This window comes from Patella vulgata, chromosome 9, assembly GCF_932274485.2.
Source record: "Patella vulgata chromosome 9, xgPatVulg1.2, whole genome shotgun sequence".
Classification (NCBI taxonomy): domain Eukaryota; kingdom Metazoa; phylum Mollusca; class Gastropoda; family Patellidae; genus Patella; species Patella vulgata.
Window position 1 is genome coordinate 32854484 of NC_065887.2, and position 21612 is coordinate 32876095.

The window sequence follows — 21612 nt, forward strand, 5'->3', positions numbered from 1 at the left end:
AAAAATTCGGAAAAGTATAGTATTTTTATTACAGTGGTGACGTGTGGAATACCAGGCGGGAGAATTGTGTACAGACAGTGAAGTTTCTGCCAACTCCTCTTTTAAATAAATGTGTTTAGACCAAGATGCAGTTGGACGAACAATGAAAACAATACGAAACGAAATGTTAGTATAATCATGGACCTTATAGTACCTTTAATAAGGTCCATGGTATAATTTTAAAAACTGTTCTTATGGTATCATTTAAATCGAAAAATATGACTTCTTCCACATAAAAACCCCGGGTTATTTTTCTTTTTTTTTGGGGGGGGGGGCAGGGGCACGGTGGCTCAGTGAGTAAGACGATGGTTCGCTAACCTGCAGGTCCCGTGTTCGATCCCTGTGTTGTCCGAGAAAGTTCATCGGGATTTCCCCCCGCTGTTCCCCCTTGTCAGTTGTGCAAAACAGAGGGTCTTGCAAGGGACAACGTATAGTTGTTCGGATGGGAGGTCCTGTATACACATTAGCGTGTACGTAAAAGATCCCTTGGCAGTTGGAATTCGACATTAGCTCAGTCAGAGCAGAACAATTGGGCGTTAAACCCCATTTCATTTCATTTTTCATATGGCGTCGATAACACGTGCGTTGTTTACATCGGACGTAGTAATACAAACTGGTCCGGGCGGAATAGGTGGTTATCAACGACTGTTGTGAGCGTGGTGATGATTATCACCAACGGAATCTTGATAACGACCTGGTTTTTACATTTTAAATGTACAGTTTGCGGTAGTATGCGTAGTTGGCGTGATCAAGTTGTCAATGTAATGGATTACAAACGACGTGTGAGTGACACGATGACAATAAACAACACACGTCAGTTACCATTATGACTAAACATGATTGGGAGTGAAGGGGTGAGATTTGTTTTATATCAAATCTGTTTTTTTAGTTAGCATAATAATCATGTATACCACACATTCTTTGGAACAGAGCTTGTCAAACGGCTATTCAAATCTAACCTTACCCGTGTCGCGATTTGAATATCGACAAGAACTTAACGACAACCCGATCACTGCGCAAAGGGTACGGCCTTTGTCATGGAGTGATAACCTAAAACGAAACGAAGTATTAATAATATACATGTATATCAATACGGTAAGCAGTCCAATCTTTCACATCTCAATAATTCTTTGGTATATGTGGATTCGACCAATAACACATTTGGTTTCTTTCTGACATCAAAATTGAGCCCCACCCCCCGTGTAATTCAACAAATAATGAACCATAAATTCTCACTGATAAATATATCAATTGATATCAATATCCCTAAAACAGGGCTAGATAGGATCGGTATCAGTGTTATGAAAACAAAACAATAAGAAAGGAAGGCGGTAGGCTTATTAACTTTTTATAACATGGTAGTGTAAACAATAATATAAAAACCAAAGATGAAGATATTGTGGTTCATTCCTGACTAATAAATTCACTTTCGCTTAAATAATTTATGTTCAGTGTAGCCGCAACACAGCAGGTGCTACTGCCATACTGGATCATCTTGACCTCACGACTCCATTTACTAGACATCAGGTCATATTTAAACAAGTCTCGTGTTTCAACTGTTCGGCTCCGTCGGTAATGACCGGGTCTCGTGGGCAAAGATTTGAAACCGCCGCTGACATATATGCAATCGCTGAACAACGTTGACGCCATTATTTTTCTCTCTTCTGGAAAATCTGCCCCGTAGCTCCAACGATTTCTAACCGGATCATATATCTCCATTGTAACGTTATTTGCAAGTTTATCGGCGCCGCCTAGCAGATAAATCTTTTCGTGATAAGTAACAGCATTGCCGTCAGCCCGTGGCCTGAGCAATTCCGTCTGAACAAGCGTCCAAGTATCACGTGAAATGGAATACATCAAAACGGTGTTGAGATAAGCATTATCATCGTCGATACCCCCGAGTACATAAATGAAGTCACTAAACGTTGCCGCGGCATGATGACTAATGCCCAAGGGCATCGGTTCCACTTTCTGCCAAGTGTCCATTTCTGTGTCGTAGAACTCTACATGATCAATGGCGCGACCACGTGGATAAGATGCAGCGCCACCTAACACATAAACACGCCCGTGATAACTGCAGACGGCAAAGGAGCACCGTCCCTGCTGCATTGGTGAACAAGTCAGCCATGAGCGTTCTTGTTGCGCATATTTATAAACTGTCGTCAATGCAGCGCAGTGTTCATCCAGTTTCTGCTTATCATACAGAATACCACCAAGGAATAAAATAGTAGCATCTTTAGCCACGATTAGTTTAAAATAATCAACTTTAAACTGAGAATCGAATGTCGGCTGCTGCTCAATGCCGATGTAGTTTTTGCGCGTGTCTGGATCAAAACATGTAAATGAGCGCGTGTTTTCATGAATGGTGCCACCAGAAAATATCAACATTTTTCGGGTAAACATTCCTTTTCTGAGCGTCGAATTTATTCTTGAGCTACACGTAGACTTGTTGATCACACTAACAAGCAAATCCTGGCAGTCTGGATGACCACGTATCAATCTGTTGGTGGCCAAAATAGAGGTAAGAATATCCTTTTCAATAAGTGGTAGTCTTATCAATTGAAACATAATCGGAAAATATCTTGAACGTGCTTCATAATCAAATTCCACCCAGCGCTCCAAAACCTCAAATACACGTTCTTCCTTTTCTGTGTTCAGTTCGTCGGCAGCCATTAATTCCAGCATGAAATCGAGGTCAATCAATGATAGCGTGTCCGTTTGAGCCACATCTTCAAAATGGTCAAAAATGAACTGTTTTGTGGTGGACTTCAGTTGCTCCAACCCATTGACATCTGCCAAACTAAAAACATCGACACAATTGTCAACGTCCACTTGTGACCCTGTGTGTTCAATACACAAATTTGTCAGACTTTCGATTTGCATCATATTTGCTGCCGTGAGTAGAGATTGGACATTCGAATTGTTTATGTCCACTTGTCCAGTGTAGATATAGTCTACTATTGTAGTCAATGTTACGGGACTGATTTCGTGTAACTGGATTGTCCTTTTGTCACTTTCACAAACCTCCATGGTGAACATAGCCCTATAAAAAACAGATAATATGCGATATTACTTTGCCCAACACATACAATTGATTATAATATATATCAGTGATATATTTTTTAACAGTATAAATATATTGTACAAAAGACTTCGCAACAGGAATCGTATTTATTTTGTTTTCTGTCCACATCAAAATAATGCAAAATAGAAAGCTTGAGAGAAATGCGGACGTATTTAATAAAAAGCCCTGTAATAGGAATATCAGCCTGGCCCTTGAAACCCAAACATGGCATGGTTGTTGGGGCTACTTCGCGAGTCAATGTGACCAAAAACCTTCATCCAGTAGTTGGTCAATTTTTTTAAACGTAGATAGGTGAATATTTGAGCGGGAAGACTGAAGGTGCATTATGTTGTGTAAAGTATTATTTTAGACATTTATTCACTGAAATACCCATGTCACCTCCCTAGATCATCGGATGGCTTAGATAATGAATTGATTAGACCATCCCAGCGTCATAATCGGTTAACGTTAAAATGGAGGTCGCCCAAGAAAAGAACTGCCAATTGAGACTTCATTTATTACCATAGTAATGGCACTGACAATCGCCCATTTCTTGTCAAAACTCCAAACACTCAACTTCGCGCAAAATAAAGTAATTAGACTGAAATTTCAATACATGTATTTTTTATTATCTAGTTCCAAACTACCGTAGTAAGAACTGTCACCTCGGGCTCTCTATCAAAATTTTACATAATGCATCTTTAATGGGCAAACGGATCCCGAGATTTTTATTGGAGAGATTTCAAGACTACATAATGTTAACCTGTTCTAAAGCGAACCCTCGGTCTATCTTGTGATTTACGAGATTTACCAACAGTTCCGCTCAGAGAGCGCCAAGAAGTCGCCGTAACAGACCGTTTCATTGGCTAATTCCTCACAACAATAAGAACGCCTATTATATAACAACTCTTCCCGATCCAGGTGTAGTAAAGACAAGTAAAACGAAATTTTGAACTATAAAAACGAAGCGAAATAAGATCTGTGTTTTAATCTGATTGGATCTCATTTGCATCATTTTGAATCTGTAAAATCCACACCATGGCAGACTACAATACATGGGTTCCGATTTAAAATGTTTAACACACATTTAGAATGGTTTCTGATTTGGAAAAGATTCTTAATTGGGAGTCGCAGCAATCCAGTCCAGGTATCAATCAAGTCCAGGACTCTTTATGCCAAAAATCCAGTTTCTTGTAATTTACTTTTAACACAAAATTCAATAAATTTGCGAGAATTTTATTACTATACCCAGTGGCGTGCAGGAAGGACATTCATTTCACGGGTGTATTCAAATATGAAACTATCACTGTTAACTTTCTTGTAAAAGCTGCCAAACTTAATTTTTGACATACTATTGGAAATGTCTTCCTTTCTCAAATTTCTCATGCTAGGCCACACTTGATTCTTGCACTGGTAATCTGATACCATTGACGTATAAACCTGGGACGTTTAGAAATGACAACTTTTATCATTAAAGATACATTAGTCAAGAGTTTTATAAAGAAATGGCCATTCTTGCTATAATAATTCAAAAATAGATGATAAAAAAAAGAGAAAATGTTGAAAATGTTGAAAATTTCAGTCAAATTACTTTGTTCTGAACGGAATTGTCACTGTTGGAAGTTTGGACTAGAAATAGGCATCAATTGTGTCTGCACCGTCTATGAGAATGGGCGATCGTTTGATTGACAGACGATACCTCCACCCACGTATTCTCAATTATCAAGTAACATCCTCAGTGGCTATGGTAGCCTCGCTTGGACGGCCTTTCATCACCAGTTTCCGGTAGTGACATCGGCGACTAACGGTAAACGTTAGCTTGACCCGCCATTTATTGATTTAATTTTAATGGGACGGCTGTTTAAATCCAAACTGTATCCAAGCCAACCGTGGGTCTACAGAGTTGATTTGAGCTTATCGTGTAGATAAAGGTCTAATTAATAATTTCTATAACATCTGAAGCCTAAATAAAGACTCGCAATAGGCAGGGTTAGCTCTTGCATAATGTATGTTTAAATTGATGTTTAATATGTATAGAAAGTGGTTAGAAATTGTCATTAATTAGCAGGTGTAAAAGCGTGACAAATTATTGAATACACAAACCTGGGGCCTGTTTCACCAAATTTTAACTAAGATAAAATCCAAATTTTAGTAATTTGATTGGATAATATTAGACTGATTGTAGTGCTTAACTAATCAAAATTGAAGTATCTACTAAAATTTGGATTTTATCTTTAGTTAAAATTTCATGAAACAGGACCCTGAACAATAGTGGTGTTTTAACAATAGTCACGGTTTTAACAACTTAGTGACAAAACACCTATTTAATGACTACTGTTTGATTACTAACAATTTTAACTGACTAATACACATTATGTATATAAAATGACGACTTTGATCTGTGTCGTATATTTTTTTTCATATCACCTCGGTGAAAGCGGACGTAAATAATACCACTAACTCACACACACTAAGTTATCAACGATATTAACTTTACAGTGTTGGGGCATACCATTAAGGAGTTTACCCCGGGCATCACAAAACTTCTGCATGCCACTGACTATACCAAACTTTGATATATACAAGATCGTATAGTTCTAATCTATAAACGTCTACAAATGAAACACTTTCACGTCAATATTTCCTACAACACAGTTTAGCCTAATTTGTTTTTCATTACCGAAATATTTCTATAATGTATAGACTACAACAAATAACTAGGTTATTTCTCAAACATCAAAAGTTTGTGTGATAAAGTATAGATCGATCGAAGGAAGTGTCATATTATGTTGTCAAACGTGTAAGTTGAGATTGTTTAACAAGTTGTCGTGGACAGGCATTTTACTTACTGATTGTCCGAAATACTTTGACAGATATTTCTTTACAGTGCATAAAAGATAAGTTGTCAGCCAACGAAACATACGCTAATAGCAGCTAAGTCGTACGGTAGTCAACAAGGGTGTCACATTTTGTTTTTTCAGTAATGAAAACATTTATACTGTATATAAAATTAAAATCAATCGGATAGTAACTTTGGCCTTTAAATTTTTTCAAAGTGGTCAAGGGCCATATCTTTGGCTGTTATTATCGGAAATTGTTGAAAATCAATAGACAACTTCGTCTCATGGCCTTTAACATTGTGTATAAATCTAAATTCATGGGGATTCCGTCAGTGTATTTCGTAATGTTAATCATGCTGAATAATAACTTTGAGAACAAAAAGAAAATGTTTCAAGGAAAGAACCAATAAATACATTTGTGCGGCCTTGAATTTCTACAGAATTCGTGACTAGACTAGCGACCAATCTCGGCGATTTTGTTTTGTTTTGTTTTGTTTTTAAACACAAAAACTCTGACATGTAAAAAAGTCTACAAGTTTAAATGAGCGCAAAATCGAAACGCGACTTTTAATCTCGATTAAATTTTAAGGTCGCAAAGGTTCTTGAAACATTTTTTTTTTCACAAAGTTCACAATTAAAATTGTGACTAACCAAGCTTAATATATGTTTCGTGTATTACCTAAAATAAGGGCTACATGCCGCCAGTATATTTCTGTGACAAGGAACATGTCTATCGTCTGCTACTAAGATAACATCTATTAATTCTTGAGATTCATACAAATCCTTTAATCCGGCTATTAACCTGTCACTGTGGGTCGTCATTATCTGAAATATATCAATATCATTAACCGTAAAAAAAGAAAACCTTTGGGCTCCTTAACGATTCTGATCACACCACATCTGTTTTGATTTCGTGTGACTCAGTTCGAAACGGTCTTGCCTGACAATCGAGCACAGGTTTTTACTGGATTGACACCTTCGGGGGATTGGCAGAATTCAATTCCGGAAGGTTCATTTGAGTACCCCCACTATTTGATTAGACCTAGAAATGAAACCAGTTTTAAGGTCCTCCTTTTCTGTGCCGACTGGGAAAAATAAAGACGGGCATCCGCCAACTCTTATTTCAAATTCCAACAAGAATTATTTTACGTAAACGAGAACGTGTACACGTGACCTCGGGGTTTTTTTACCCATACGAACGACTGGACACTACCCTTGCTAGGCCACACTCCCTGCACCACTGACAAGGAGATACCAAAGGAAATGTCTCGGCCAACACCAGGATGGAACCCTGGACTTGCGTTTTAGGAAGCTATCACCTTAATCATTGAGCCACCACAGCTCCTGGGCCGATTAGAACTAGAATAGGCTCATATACGGTTTTAAAACAGTTTCAGTCAGTATACATGTATATATATATAGAATTATAGGTATTGGTCTTTAAACGGGCATTCAGTATTTCCATGGATTATTGTATTTTGAACTCGCGGTAGGCATTTTGATTTGATATCATTTCATTTCATTATTTATTTATTTTTTTTGTAGAGGTTAGATGAGTGGGATGGAGGCTGAATACTTGACAATTAATATAACTCTGCGGCAAATATACAGGTAACTGAACTCATAGCAGTACTGGCGGTTAGTCGTGACATTTCTAGACGAAATGCATGCTTTGAACGTATTATAACAGTAAGGGCAGCAGAACCGCACTATACGCAAATGAAGTGTAGTGTGAAATTAACAGGAGCAAAGTAATACATGTAATGCCTTATTAATGACGGTGAATAGATGGATGTATTATCGGTATTTAAAAGATTTTCGAATGAATGATTTAATAGCGGGTTATCATAATGACACAACCTAGTATACATTTTTTTTTCTTGTACACAAATCGAAATACCTATTTTAAAACCGCCAATTTAAATAGAAAATACGATTCATATTAAAATATACAAATTTCACTCCAAAATACGCTGCACAATATAAGTAAGCGCATATTAAAACTTACTTGGAAATAACAGGGTACTATTTGGGTTATAACACTTCTCCAAACTAAGACTTGGCACTGTCACTGACATTTGATACACGGATAAGCGTCGTGCCAGGAATTGTAATTAACAATTTGCTATTATTGTAATGGTGCCAGTTAGATCAATCGAGTCTACACAGCTGGTAAATCGAGTAAATTAATCCCCCTAAACCCTTCAAATTGACAGTAGAAACATTTGCAAGAAAAGGTCTATAATATTTATCGACATTCTTCTTCCGATAGTTTTTAAGTGCCGCCGTGTAAAAAGAGTGGAATTATATGTTGTAGTCAAATGGAGTTGAATTGTCTATGTTTAAGCGACCAGCCGGAAACAATATGGCGTAGTATTGAAAGTCGTTTTGCGGTTGTTTTGATATTTTTTCTATTTTGTACAAATAAACCCACGGTAATTTTTTACTGACAGTCGTGGGGATACAAATCATACTATTGGGCGTTAGTATTGGATGAAAAACGGTCATTTTGTTACTCTCGTGTATTTGTTTATCGGTATTCAGCGTGAAAAGGGTCACGCAGTCTTTCCCTTATCAAACCCATCCATGTCTACAGCATCCAAAATTACTCTGGGAGCAGCAGGTGTATTCTGTGTTTCCATTATCAGCTATGTGTATTATAGTCAACAAAATGAACGCGAGAGAATGAGAGAAGGTGTCACAAAAGATATGTTACGACAACAAGAAAAAAGGAAATTACAAAATACTAAATTATTAGAAGAGCAAATTGAATTGACAAAAACACTGAAGCAGATGGAAAAGGAACATAACAAATAATTTTGTTATTCTATAAAGCCCCCCTAAAAGTAACATTTAAATGTGTGGTGGTTTTTTCTAGACCTTTTGTAAAAATATATAAGCTTAAATTACAAGTTATTATTTCTAATATCAAATTGTGAAAAGTGTATACGGTACCAACAGTCACTTATTGCAAAGGTAACAAAAATGATTTCCTTTTCACTCTATCGGCTTAGTTTGTGGATGTAAAAGTTCTCCATATTGAAAAATAAACTGACACAGAATCGGTTCTTAAAATTAATTGAAATTAGATTTGGAACGATTACCCGAGTACCCGTAGCGGATGCGGGTCAGTTCATCCCACAACCGTTTCACCCCGGGCTGTTTCATCCCAACCTAATTTTTTATCGGGCTGTTTCATCCCGCATGTTATTATAATAATAGCAGTCAATTAACTGAGTTGTACTTATCGTTAAATAAACAGTTAAACACTTACTTATTGTTGAATAAACAATAATGTATGGAATAAATAAGTTTTACTCGTCGATTTTTGTTGATTGCCGTTATGATTTTAGATTAGTTCACCGATGTTTTTGTAATAAAGTATACACGTATTGTTTGTTAGTTTATGATGTCTAACATCATTTATCTTTCTTTATAAAAAGGTATTTTATAATTACATATTGACAGCTTAATCACTCACCCAAATACATCATGGACTCTACGTATTACCAAATAATCAACTAAATTGCGCAGGAGCCCCTTTTAAATAAGACAAATTAGATTGATATTAATTCGAAACCATAATTAATTTTAAAACTGATCGTTGATTTAATTTCCGTACACGAAATGAAACTAAACAACTCCAAATATAAGAATTCCGAATAAGAATTCATTTAGAATACCAAAATACATTGTGGTCTAAACTGTGTGATAAATTATAAAATTAATCGTAAACAATGGAACCCGTTGTAAGGTGGACACTGCATGCTTTCTTTTAATGTTGGGTTATTTGAGGCGCCAGGTAGTCTGAACATCTAAAGATAACACGTGTCGAAATAGTGACAACATGCAATTTTATTCTTTGATTGACTGTTCTATTACTGGCAATCCTGTTATGCATGAAAATGACTATACAGTGCATTACAAGTTGAATGTTTTGCTATGAGCATCGCTCGATTGTAAGCGATGTAATTTTAGTGAAATTGATGTTGAGAAATGGTGTGGATTCGGAACATTAACTAAAGCGTATGCAAAGGAAGAAGTTGGACACTATTCATGTTAAAATTGCATTGACATTGTATAAATAAAATATTCGGAAAATAAGCTAAGGCATATTCAAAAGAAGGAGTTGGACATTGTTCATGATAAAATTGCATTGACATATTGTAATTGGTATTAATGTATAAATAAAATATTAAAAATTCATGTAATACCGGTTTTTAAATTTGTGGGATGAAACGACCCAATATTAGTGGGATGAAAGGACCCGCGTAAATTTGGGATGAAACAGCCCGGATGAAACAGCCCGGGAAGAACAGGTAGTGGGATGAAACGACCTGCTCCCCCCGTAGCAAGTTAGGCTTTCTAGTTTATAACCTTGGGTACGGTAACCATACAAAGTGCTGCAAAGACTTGTCAGTCTTACCAATAGAAATATATATGTGATCTACATGTATAAACTTGGGATTTTTTTGTTTAAAGGGCCAATCTTGATTATATTTTGTTAAAAGCCTTTTGATTTCTCTACCTTAGGGACGAGTAACTAACTCAATATACGTGATAGGTTTTCTAACAACTTACATCCGTCAGTCTTCATCTGGAAATGGAGACCGGTGTCCCAAGCTGTATTGTACATGTATGGTGTCTGGATAAAACCAGACTTTTATTTTATAAAAATAATGTGTAGGTAAAATTTACCTTTTGTTATCAAGTACAGCACATGGGTCATGTACTGTATAGACCTCTAAAGGAAATAAGGAATGGCAATAGATTTTCAGGTCACCCAATGGAAAAATTGTCCCGAGTTCTTAAAAGGGTTAAATGTCCGGATAAACGGATTTGACTTTCTTGTCCAAACGACTCAATATTTTGGGGTGAAATTTTGAGACAAGGTAAACACACCATTCCTCTTTATTTTGGTGCCTAAATTGCATCCGTCTAAAATCGGTATGGTCCCTAAAGGCTTTGATCATCAAATGAGAGATTTATAATTCTCGCTAACTACAATATTGTGAAAGTCAAATCTCTGAAAGGAATATAAGTCCCCGAAAAGTTTGATTCAGTATTTTAACATAGATATATGATAAATTGAAAATTTGTCAACATTTGGCAATCCTTTGCAGATGATGTAATGTAAACGAGATATAGTGAAAATATGCAAGCACCACCCATAATCTTTGCTAAAATCTTTTGATGGCCCCCTTTTTAATCTAATTATCTATCCTTTAATATTTTGATTTTGTTTCTTAATCAAAATGTAAAATAATCAATTTGAGTATATTTTAGTGTGAATTAAGCCATAAAAACTTAGATATTGTCAGAAAAATTCAAATGACAATGTGTATCCCAATTCAAAACATAATGTATTGTGACTATAGTCATAAAAGCAAACACTTATTCCAAGGGTTACTTGGTTAGTAGAAATCACAAGACTGTTTTAACAGGTCACATTATATTAAAACAAATTTAAGCTTGGTTTTCAAATATAATAAATTAAAGATACCTTATGTAAGATTTAGATAAAGAACTAGCCATTCTTGCTATAATAGTTTGAAAGTAGATGATGTAAAATGAATAATTTGAAAATTTCTTTCAAATTACTCTATTGCAAGCAAAGATATTAGCCTTTGAAGGTTTGACAGACGTGTGCAATAATTTCAACCACCGTACTGGTTGATCGAAGCTAAGTCTCAGTCCTCAAAGTATCGCTGAACCATTCTAATCTATTTAATATCGGAGAAATCTGATGCCATCGAGAGTTGATTAAGGCCTGGATCAGTTAATTAATGTCTAATTAATACTTTAGAAAACATTTCAGGCCTAAAGAAAGACCTGCAATAGGCAGATTTAGCTCTTGCATAATGCATGTTTAAGTAGATCCTGATCTTGTTATTGCTTTTCTGTTATGTCAGATAAATTAAGATGAGTGATTCAGAAGAGGCAGTAGTCATGAAAAAAAAGAAGCAGCGTCAACCTCGAAACCCTATTGCTGGCGTGAAAGATGATCTTGATTCTTTGATTCAGAAATTCTCTGAATCTGGTACAGTGCGTTATGAAAATTTCTCAAGTGCATGGAAGCAAAAGAAATTGTCAATGATACAAAGTGGACGACAAGATCAACAAGAAGCAAGAGAGGTAAAAAAAAAAAAAAACATGTGAAAGATTCATTATCATTCCCCTAAATTCCAAATTCTGTATTCTTTTATTGAATTAAACTTTTCTGATTTTATTCTGGAAATTTTTTATACTCATGTGTATATATATATATTCGCATGTATCGGACCCAAACTATCTAGATTATGGCCACAGATTGTACGAAAAATCGCTTTTCTGTTTAGCTTGTTCTCTGTCCATCTCTTGCAAAATGTGAGCGTATCTTGTATGGCAACCGCTTGTTCTTTACAATATGGAGCCAGACATTGTTTAAGTTCAGTCGCCGCCATTTTATAATAACACCATGTCCCAAAAATTGGCCATTTGCAAGCTAAATTTGCAGCAACAAGAACATTTGATTGACTTAGTGGAAGAAAAACTGTATTTGTACGCCAGAAAGTAAACATCTGGTTGGGCACACATTTAAATTTTACATGTACAAAGTTTACAAATGTATATGTCACGTTACTTTTGGTGTTTCTTTTTTACTTTCAGTTTTTGGAAGATGTTTTTCGATTAGCTGTGGTTTACTATTTGCCACCTAATAATTTTCAAGTACGAACTGGTGGCTTGTATTTAATGTTTGGATTATTCAATACACAGTTCTGTATTCCACCAGTTAAGGTGAGAGATGAATTAGGTTTAACATCCACCTAAAACAAACTGGGGCATTTAGGGACTCTCATGGTACAATTTCATTTTATTTATTCACTTGCATATAGGGATCTTTAACACTGGGAGGAAACTAGAAGTAGAAGACCTAGATCAAGTTCACAATGTTAGGCAGGCGACCCTAGTCCTTGTCACATACAAACCTGGGATCTAAAACCACACCACTTGACAGACCTTATTATCTAAAGTACTTGCATTAGACCACAACCACCACCACAGGTACAGGTAAAGTAACACAGAATGGGGATCATACTTCTCAAAGTGTTTCATTAGATAAATCTGAACTCATCATAGACATTTCATAGAAAAAGTAATCCAAATGTTGTCTTAGTGAATGAATGGTGAATGGTTTATTTTGAGCTACTGTGGCTTGGTGAGTTTGGGAATTTGGCAGATCAACTGAAAAAGATAGAAGGGGCAGACTTGATATTTTCTTTATACTGTTTCCCCAGGACACCTAGCCTTTCAATAGAAACAATTCTCATAAAATTATGTGTTCAACTTTGGGATATTCTTTTCACAAATGACCTTGCTTATTAAACTGACCATTAAAAAGTTTTGTGAAATATTGTTTTAGTTTCGTATGACACTGCAGATGTGGAAAGATGCTTTGGATTATCAAAAAGAGGCACATAGTCAGCAACATTATGATATAGACTTTGTTTTCCATTCATTGAAAGCTCTAAGTGCTTTTCAGTTTGTTGCTTCAGAAACTGAGGTAAGTTTGTTTTGTCAAGTTAACAACTTTTAAATGTGGACAGATTTTGACTAATTATCAATGATTACTCAAATGAGAGTTATGATTAAAGAAATGAAATGAAATGGAATATAACAATCTACTGTTCTGCTCTGACTGGGCTAATGAAGGAAATTTGACCCAAACAGCTGCACTATGCCCTACTCTTATTTCGAATTCCGACTGTCAAGGGTTCTTTAAATTGCACGCCAATGTGTACACAAGACCTTGTTTTTTTTTTCCCATCCAAATGACTATACGTTTTCCTTTGCTAGGCCCTCTGTCCCACATCACCGACAAGGGTAAACCAATGCAATTTTTACTATTATTAAATCAATGAAATTTACTAATATTAAAAATATAAGCAAACCAAGGAAAATATTGTGATTTGAAAGATTTTTATAATCTAGTAATCGGAAAAAAAAAACAGTTGAAAAAATTAGCATTTACATTTCTATTACCCAAACATCTTTTGAATAATTGCTACAAATATTTGAATAGTAAAATTATGATTTATGTTTGTTTAGATGTACTTAAAGGGAAGTAATCGCCGTAATATTATGCAAGACGTACCCAACCATGTATCAGATGAGGTTTCAAAGATAGATGCTATATTCACTAAAGATCATGTGCGGGTAAGTAAAGCAAATGGATACATCATTTTAATTTTAATTAAAAGTATTAACAGTCAGTTGAGTTTTTGCAATGGTGGAAAAACATAAGATTTGCTTTATTTGTAAATAGATTATGCAATCAATCAGACAAAATTTAAAGAGATTTTCAATAAAGTATGACTTTGGCTGTAAGTCAGTTGGTTTCCATATGGCCCAAATTAGTGATCTAAATATTTTATTCTGAAATGTGTTTGTTTAGTTATTTATAGGTTTTATTCATTGATACACATGGATGCGAAATCTTTTACAGCTGTATAAAAAGGCGTTTAATTATTTCTTAACGACATCAAAAAAGATATATATTGTGGTTGTCAGACAATCCTTCAAAATAATCAGATACAGGAGGTTTTATTTTTGTCAAAAGATTATCTGTTTATTCGTGCTGTTGACAGGAATTCACTTACATAATTACTAATTCTTGATTTACTACATGTCTAAAATCTATTGCATGCTAAGCTGAATTCAAGTTTATTTACAAGCAGTAACTAGAGACATAAGCCCAGATTTCCTAGTTCCAGTTCTAATGTGATTGCTGCTCCATCCATCTCCCATCTTGAGAATAGTTTCAGTAATTTATTTCTCATTACTGGATGTCGTTTTCAGAATAATTGTCATCAACTGAAGAATTTATTTAAAAGATCTTTTAATATGAAACGGACAAATTGATGGTGGTCATTTCCTGATAAAAATTTACAATTGTCTAGTGTTATATATGATTGTCAATAACATTTATTTTGGTTGTGTACTAGAGAATTAAGCCTACCAAACATTTCATAATTCAACCGGAAACATTTTCCTATGTTTTTATCTATTAAAATAAAAAATGGCCATGTGGTTTCTGAGAATCAGTATTTTTTTCCTGTGTGCGTCCTTAATTTATATTTCTATTTTCAGCAATTATCTGCAGTAGATTATCAATATCAACAACTAAAAATTGCGCTTGCTGGACCGAATGCTAAAAAACCTGATATAGCATTGGCTGTTATACAAGATAGTCTGATTGATTCATTAAACTCGTAAGTTAACTATTATAAGGCAAGTGGAATGGCACAGCAAGGTAGATCTGATTAGTAACAAAACGTTTTGTTGAAAGATGTAGGCCTACCATCTGTAACACACAGTATTCCAGCACTTTTTTCCTGGAATTATTTTGTGGAGCAATATATAGGCATTATCCCATTTTTCCATTCTCCTTCATTTGAGTGCCAGGAATGAAAAGAGTAAGGCAGTTTTCACAGGCTACTCACTTTTAGAAAACAACAACAAAAACACTTTAAATGGGAGGGGGAAGAGTGCTAAATGTCTGTCATTAAAATACCTTCATAGTTACATAACTTTTATTAAAAATAAAATACAGATGTGGTGTGATCCTTTGATATTCGCACGGGCCACCTGCCAAATGTACATTATTTATACTAGATGAAATATTGAACTGCCGTGATGAATTCATTGAAGTACATATGCAGGATAGTGTATCTGTATTTGAAGTGGTTTAGTGGTTGTGTAATATATTGATACAATACTCGGGCCAATGCCCTCATTCTGGACCATTAAGCTCACATATTTATCATGATAATGTTTATTTACAGGACCATACAACAACATCAAGATAGAATTAATAAAATGAGAAAGAGAGTAAGTTAATCATTAACCCTTTAGCAGTTAGTACTTGTAAATATTGACCACCCCGTTCCTTAAACTAAGAAAATAGAGAAAAATCTATGAAGCTACTCTTCCTTAGCCTCCTCAATTTGTGCTGTTTATACTGTAGCCATATAGCTCTATTCTTTGGGACCTTAAAATAGACGAAAATGAACTTAAAAACACATTATTGAGTTAGAGGTTTAGCTCCTTCACAAATAAAATACCTTTTCTCTTAGTCTCTAGAGGTCCGGGTCATGTTGTATTAAATTTGTATGCTGTAATTAAAATATTAGATACATGTTTATATATTTTGTTCATGAATAGGATATGGGAGAAGAAGGTAGAAGACAAGAACAATTGGAAAATTCAGATGATGAAGAAGAAGAAGAGGTAGGTTGAAAATGTTCTACTCCTGAATAAATTGTTTGTAATGTGAACATATTAGTTTAGAGGCCACCTTATTCATCAATTATCCGGTTATTGTCCTTGACATAGCTTGATTAAACTAACCAGTGAGCTTGTTGAACCAACTACATCACTTCCAGTTTTAAAAAAAATTTATTTCTGGCTTACACAAACCTTTTTGCTTGTGTTATAGAGGTGATTATTTATCAATATATATTTAAGATTTATGGAAACCTAAATGAAAATCGTTCGTCTGCCCCTTTAATTGATTAATTCCCGATGTCAAACAGAACATGGTATATTTTAAAACTGATCCATGTTTTAATCAGACCAATAAAATTTTGAGGGTGTAAACCAAGTAAAAATGTTTACCCATATTGATATCTTTAGACCTTAAAGGTTGACGGCTAATAGGAAATAAAAGTATTCTCTAATATTAAATAGATAGAAAAATGACTACCAGTCGGTACTTTTATGTTGATACATGTATTTTAGGAAGAAGAAGATCATGGATCATTACGTGCCAAGTTAAAAGCCAGAGCTTACTCTGCAGGAACCTCAAAATATAAAATACCTTCACCACAGAAAACCAGTTCAGCTGCCAAAACAGAGACTGCGAGTAAGTCGTTTCTGACAACAAATAAATTAATGAAAGGAAATGCAGACTTGTTAACAGGCTACTTTCTTATTGGTACACTCTCAATACAGGCAGCTGTCTAGTGAAAACGCCAATTCTTATTCTACTACAGTAGTACCAAATCTACGGGCGGCAAAGAGGGACAAATGCTCCGCCTTCCCCCCCCCCCACCCACCACAAAAAAAGTGCCATTGGATGACAGAGATTCTAATTTAGATTTGTAAATGTGAAGGTCATTCTCCGGGCCCACGATCAGTCCACAATCATGAACCACTGTGGCCTCCTAGGCACATAAAACAATCCATGCAACAATCCATATATATGCACTCTAGGGGATAATAATACATTAGGGTCTAAGTCTTTGAACATCTTCATTAATATGGAAACTGGATGAGTTTAAAAACAAATTTACTATTTGTTTCATTATCCCACGTGGAACGAAATTAGGGAGGGATATTGAAATGGGTTCTGTCCCGATTTCGTTTCTGGAGCATATCTCATAAACCATGCAAGATATCTTTATGAAACTTTGTACACACATAACCTATTTTGCTATTTAGGAATTTCTTGGATTTATATTTGACTTAGTTTTTGGTGTACAATTTTGTTTCCGTAGCATATCTCATAAACCGTTCAATATATGTTTCTGAAACTTTGGACACAACTCAACCTATTATAGTAGTTGTGCCTTTTGCTAATTTGGAATTTCTCGAATTTAATAATTTTTCTGTTTTGACTTAGCTTTTGGGATATAATTATTATTCTATAGCATATATCAGAACAAGTTCAAGATACCTTTTTAACACTTCTACATTCATCAACCTATTGTATTATTTTCTGTTGTCCGTCCTTTCGTCTTGATTTCGTTACCAGAGTATATTTCATTATCTGTTCAAGGAATCTTTTTGAAACTTTGTACAAACATCAACCTATTATAGTATTTTATTTTCTGATGTACAAGTTTATTATGTAACATACAGCAGCTGATTGAGGTAGTGAAGCAATTTGAGTGATTTTTTCATTATCTATTTTATAACTTACCTAATGCCCCTTTAATGTAGATTTTTAAAATAATTATGTTTTCTATATTTGAATATTTAGCTATGGTGCCTATTGGTTTAATGGTGGAAACAGATCACTTAGAAGAAGAAAACAATCAGACAGAATATATTAGTATGCCTGATTTGGGTACCAATGATATAGGTCAATATGATTAAATGAAATTTGTAAATGAAATGAAATAGGGTTATGTCCTACTTCTCTGCACCATCTGGAGTAAGGAAGACAGGCATATGCCACACAGTGTGCTATGAGATAAATTTTGCCTAGCTCTTATACATGCACTCCAATGCGTAAATGGAACCTTACTAACAATTTTTCAATTAGTTGTTTATTTTTATTTTCAGATTCTCCAAAAGGGAAAAAACGAAAATCACCACAGAAGTTATCACATAGTCCAGCCCAAAAAAATAAATCTCCTGCTTCAGAAAAGTCAACTACAAAACATAGAAAAAAGAAAAAATAGCCACAAAAAATTATTTTTAATATGTAGAAATGAAATAAAAATCCCATTTATTTATGTTTTAATTACTTTCACAACAACTACCTACCTAACAGAATTGCTATATCGTTAAGACTGTCTAATTAGTAGTGCAGACAAACTGCACATACAGACTGCAGAAAAAAACAAAATTTAAAATATAACAATGTCAACACAAAATTCGGCTTTACAAGGTGAATCTAAACTGCTAATATACCAGAAGCTATCACAAGAAACTCCACTCAAACATCTTAGTTTGTAGCCAACCTCGTGGGTTTTCTCCGGGTCCTCCGGTTTCCTCCCACGAGCAAGCGAATTATGGAAATAAAATTGAACCATATGTTAGTCCCGAAATGACCTAGTAATTGTGTCGAGTGGACGTTAAACCCCATTTCTCTCTCTCTCTCTCTCTTAGTTTGTAGCAATGGCTAAGGATAGCCAGACAATGTTCACAAGACTGACAATGTAAGCTTCGTGATGGTACGCACTGACGTAGATGAGACTGCATCCTAACCCTAACCATTTAGAAACTATTCAACCCCCATGAAACGGCAGAAAAACACCAAACAATATAACAAATATTCACTGTAGTTCCATAAAATTTTCAGAAAATCGATAAAATTACTATTTGGCTTACCACTGTTTGTCGTGTATTTTGTACACGGTGAACAGTCCATATGCTGATTACACTATTTTGCCTTATTACACTATTTTGCCTATACCGTTTTCTTAGGACTTCGAATTTTGTCTAATGGTTTGGATTGTTCGTACTTGGTTTTATTTTATTTATAACATTAATAATATCTCAGAGTAGCCAAAATCTCGACCAATTCTGGTTAGTGGTTTCTGAGATATCAGCTAGGTTATCACACAGACGCAGGGGCGGATTGGGGCCGGGAACCAGCCCGGGCTCCCGTGTCAGAGCGGCCCCTTTTACTGTCCGCTGAGCCCGGACGAGGGGTCCGGGGGCTCTCCCCCTGGAAAATTTTGAAAAATGAACCCCAAATATGCGATTTGGTGGCATATCTGATTATAATCTCTGTCAAATAGTATATCTCATAAATCGATTAATTTAGGCCAAAACCCCGACCTACAAGTAATTTACAACCATTAACCTGTGAAATTATCATATCGTCATATATTAATTAACGTATTATTATTGTATCGTTAGGAGTCAAGATAATTTAACTGGTCAAAAAATGGGACTAGTTGAGAAAATTTTGACCATTTGATTAACCAGTTAGAAATATTGAATAAGTAGGAATATTTTCATTGAAAAATGTCCCATTTTTGTTGCTGGGAGCTCTAGTTGATTCCTCCCGTGATGGAAGGCCACGAGACACATTGGTACAGAGTGACGAAAGTGAAATTCATGAAGTCTATTATACCAGCCCATTCCAGACTCCAGTGATGGCGTGGCAGCCCGTTAAAGCCACCAGCCACATACAACATGATCATCATCGCTCCATGGCCGGTCCACCCCCATATATTATATAATGTTCAGCAGAAAAAGGTTTTTTAGACGAATTGGACAAAATTATTTTTTTGCATTTTTTGTCCGACCGGCCCTTCGGGCGATCGCCCGACCGCCCGATGGCCCAATCCGCCCCTGCACAGACAGCAATTATGAACCGATAATTGCTATCTGTAGTCGTAAGACTATTTGAAATTCTTGCTTACCAAAAGTGCCACATGTGACAAAGATAGCCACTGCCTTTCTATTTAAATGGAGGATAGTCCCTCTCGCTTTAAGACGATTACATTCCTTTGTTTCGATTCTTGGTATATCTGCTTGCTACTTTTCTTGAAAATATGCCAGAAACTGGTCCGTTAGAAACGGACTCCAAACAATAGTCACAGCTACTTTGTTGAGAATTGCTTCATAATTTTGATGTTGCAAATCCATGTCCAATTGTTAGACGAGGCTTGTAGGCATCTTGAGCATCACGTGATTGGAATTCTTGGTAATGGCGGCCTTTTTTGTCCAGAAAACAGAAAAAACTTTGAAATCAGGCCCCTGTCTCTGTTAATGAGCATGTTTTGAAGAGACCAAATCTCGTTTGTGTAATGCCATAATAGAATTGAATAACTTATTTAGTCGGGACTGACCGTAAAACGAGGCTTAATCTAGCGCTCTTAACCACATTTGCACGTCTCTTCTCTTGCCATGTCCCATATAAAATATTTCAAATATATCTGACAGCGACGAATTACTATTCGGGACCTTCCCCTACAATCATTAGCTTTGCTTGACGACTGTTATTATGATGGTGGGCAGACTGGGATGATTTAAAAATATATGATAAACACCCGATTTTGTTTTTTGTGGGTTAATATGTGAATTTTCAAACGGATTCCGACCATCGCATCCATTGCTCCTCTAAAGCTGTGCAGACCATCTACCCTGCCAAAGGCATGGAGTTGGGCGGGGAGAGGTTGATGGCCGAATGGTTGTATCTTTAAGGTCTGTCATTGAGTCAACTGGCGTGGTTTCTATTAGCGTACCCGGTTGTACACGTGATTTGGAGTAGAGTCGCCTGTCCAACATAGCTTGTGTCGAGTGGACCTCACCTGTCTCGAGTGTTTCAGGAAAGGAAAATGGTGTAAAAATTCACCAAATCAATGGACAAATCAATTCCAGATCATAATAGCCCAGCTATAGAAAGAGGCAAATGCCCACTAGAACTCGTGTGCACCAGTCCGCGGGTTCACTAGTCCACTGGTATCTATTATTGTCATCGTTACGATTGATAATCACATTTAAATGCACACCCGTAACGAACTCTGGGAGCGTGTTTCCTCTTTGACAGTATCGCAGGGCGGAGGACCTGGCAATCTTGAGATAACATAGGCCTATAGGCCTAGTCGTTCGGATGGGACGAAAAACCGAGTGCCCATGTACATATTGGCGTGCACTTAAAGACCGACTGTCAGAACCCAATAAAAGAGTAGACGCTATCCGGGCAAAGTTTCCCTAGTAGTACACTGTATATATCACATGCCTGTCATGATTAACCCACTCGGAGCAGAAAAGTGGGACGTTAAACCCCATTTCATTCCATTTAATTTTCCTTCTTTTCTGTCGGTTCACACAGCTGTATTCCGTGCCCCTCACGTAACATTATTATTAGTAGACCCCTACACTTTTAAAGTAGCCGTCCCATATTAATTTACTGAATCAAAGGGGATAATTTGACGTGGTAGACCC

The 21612-nt window shown here is 35.9% G+C and overlaps 2 protein-coding genes across 2 annotated transcripts; one reads left to right on the forward strand and one right to left on the reverse strand.

Annotated features, from left to right (window-relative positions):
* Positions 1-1360: 1360 nt before the first annotated feature.
* On the reverse strand, positions 1361-8063 carry LOC126832623 (kelch-like protein 40). The gene is made up of 3 exons (XM_050563472.1): positions 7952-8063; positions 6623-6768; positions 1361-3082 (listed from the first exon to the last, which is right to left on the reverse strand). Exons 2-3 carry the CDS (start codon positions 6763-6765, stop codon positions 1444-1446), a joined length of 1782 nt encoding a protein of 593 aa, XP_050419429.1. The 5' UTR covers positions 6766-6768; positions 7952-8063; the 3' UTR covers positions 1361-1443.
* A 696-nt stretch (positions 8064-8759) lies between these two features.
* On the forward strand, positions 8760-16221 carry LOC126807708 (snRNA-activating protein complex subunit 1). The gene is made up of 8 exons (XM_050532459.2): positions 8760-8919; positions 11856-12078; positions 12592-12720; positions 13346-13486; positions 14032-14139; positions 15073-15194; positions 15768-15813; positions 16147-16221. The coding sequence occupies exons 2-8, from the start codon at positions 11866-11868 to the stop codon at positions 16219-16221; spliced, it is 834 nt and encodes a 277-aa protein (XP_050388416.1). The 5' UTR covers positions 8760-8919; positions 11856-11865.
* The last annotated feature ends 5391 nt before the right edge of the window (positions 16222-21612 follow it).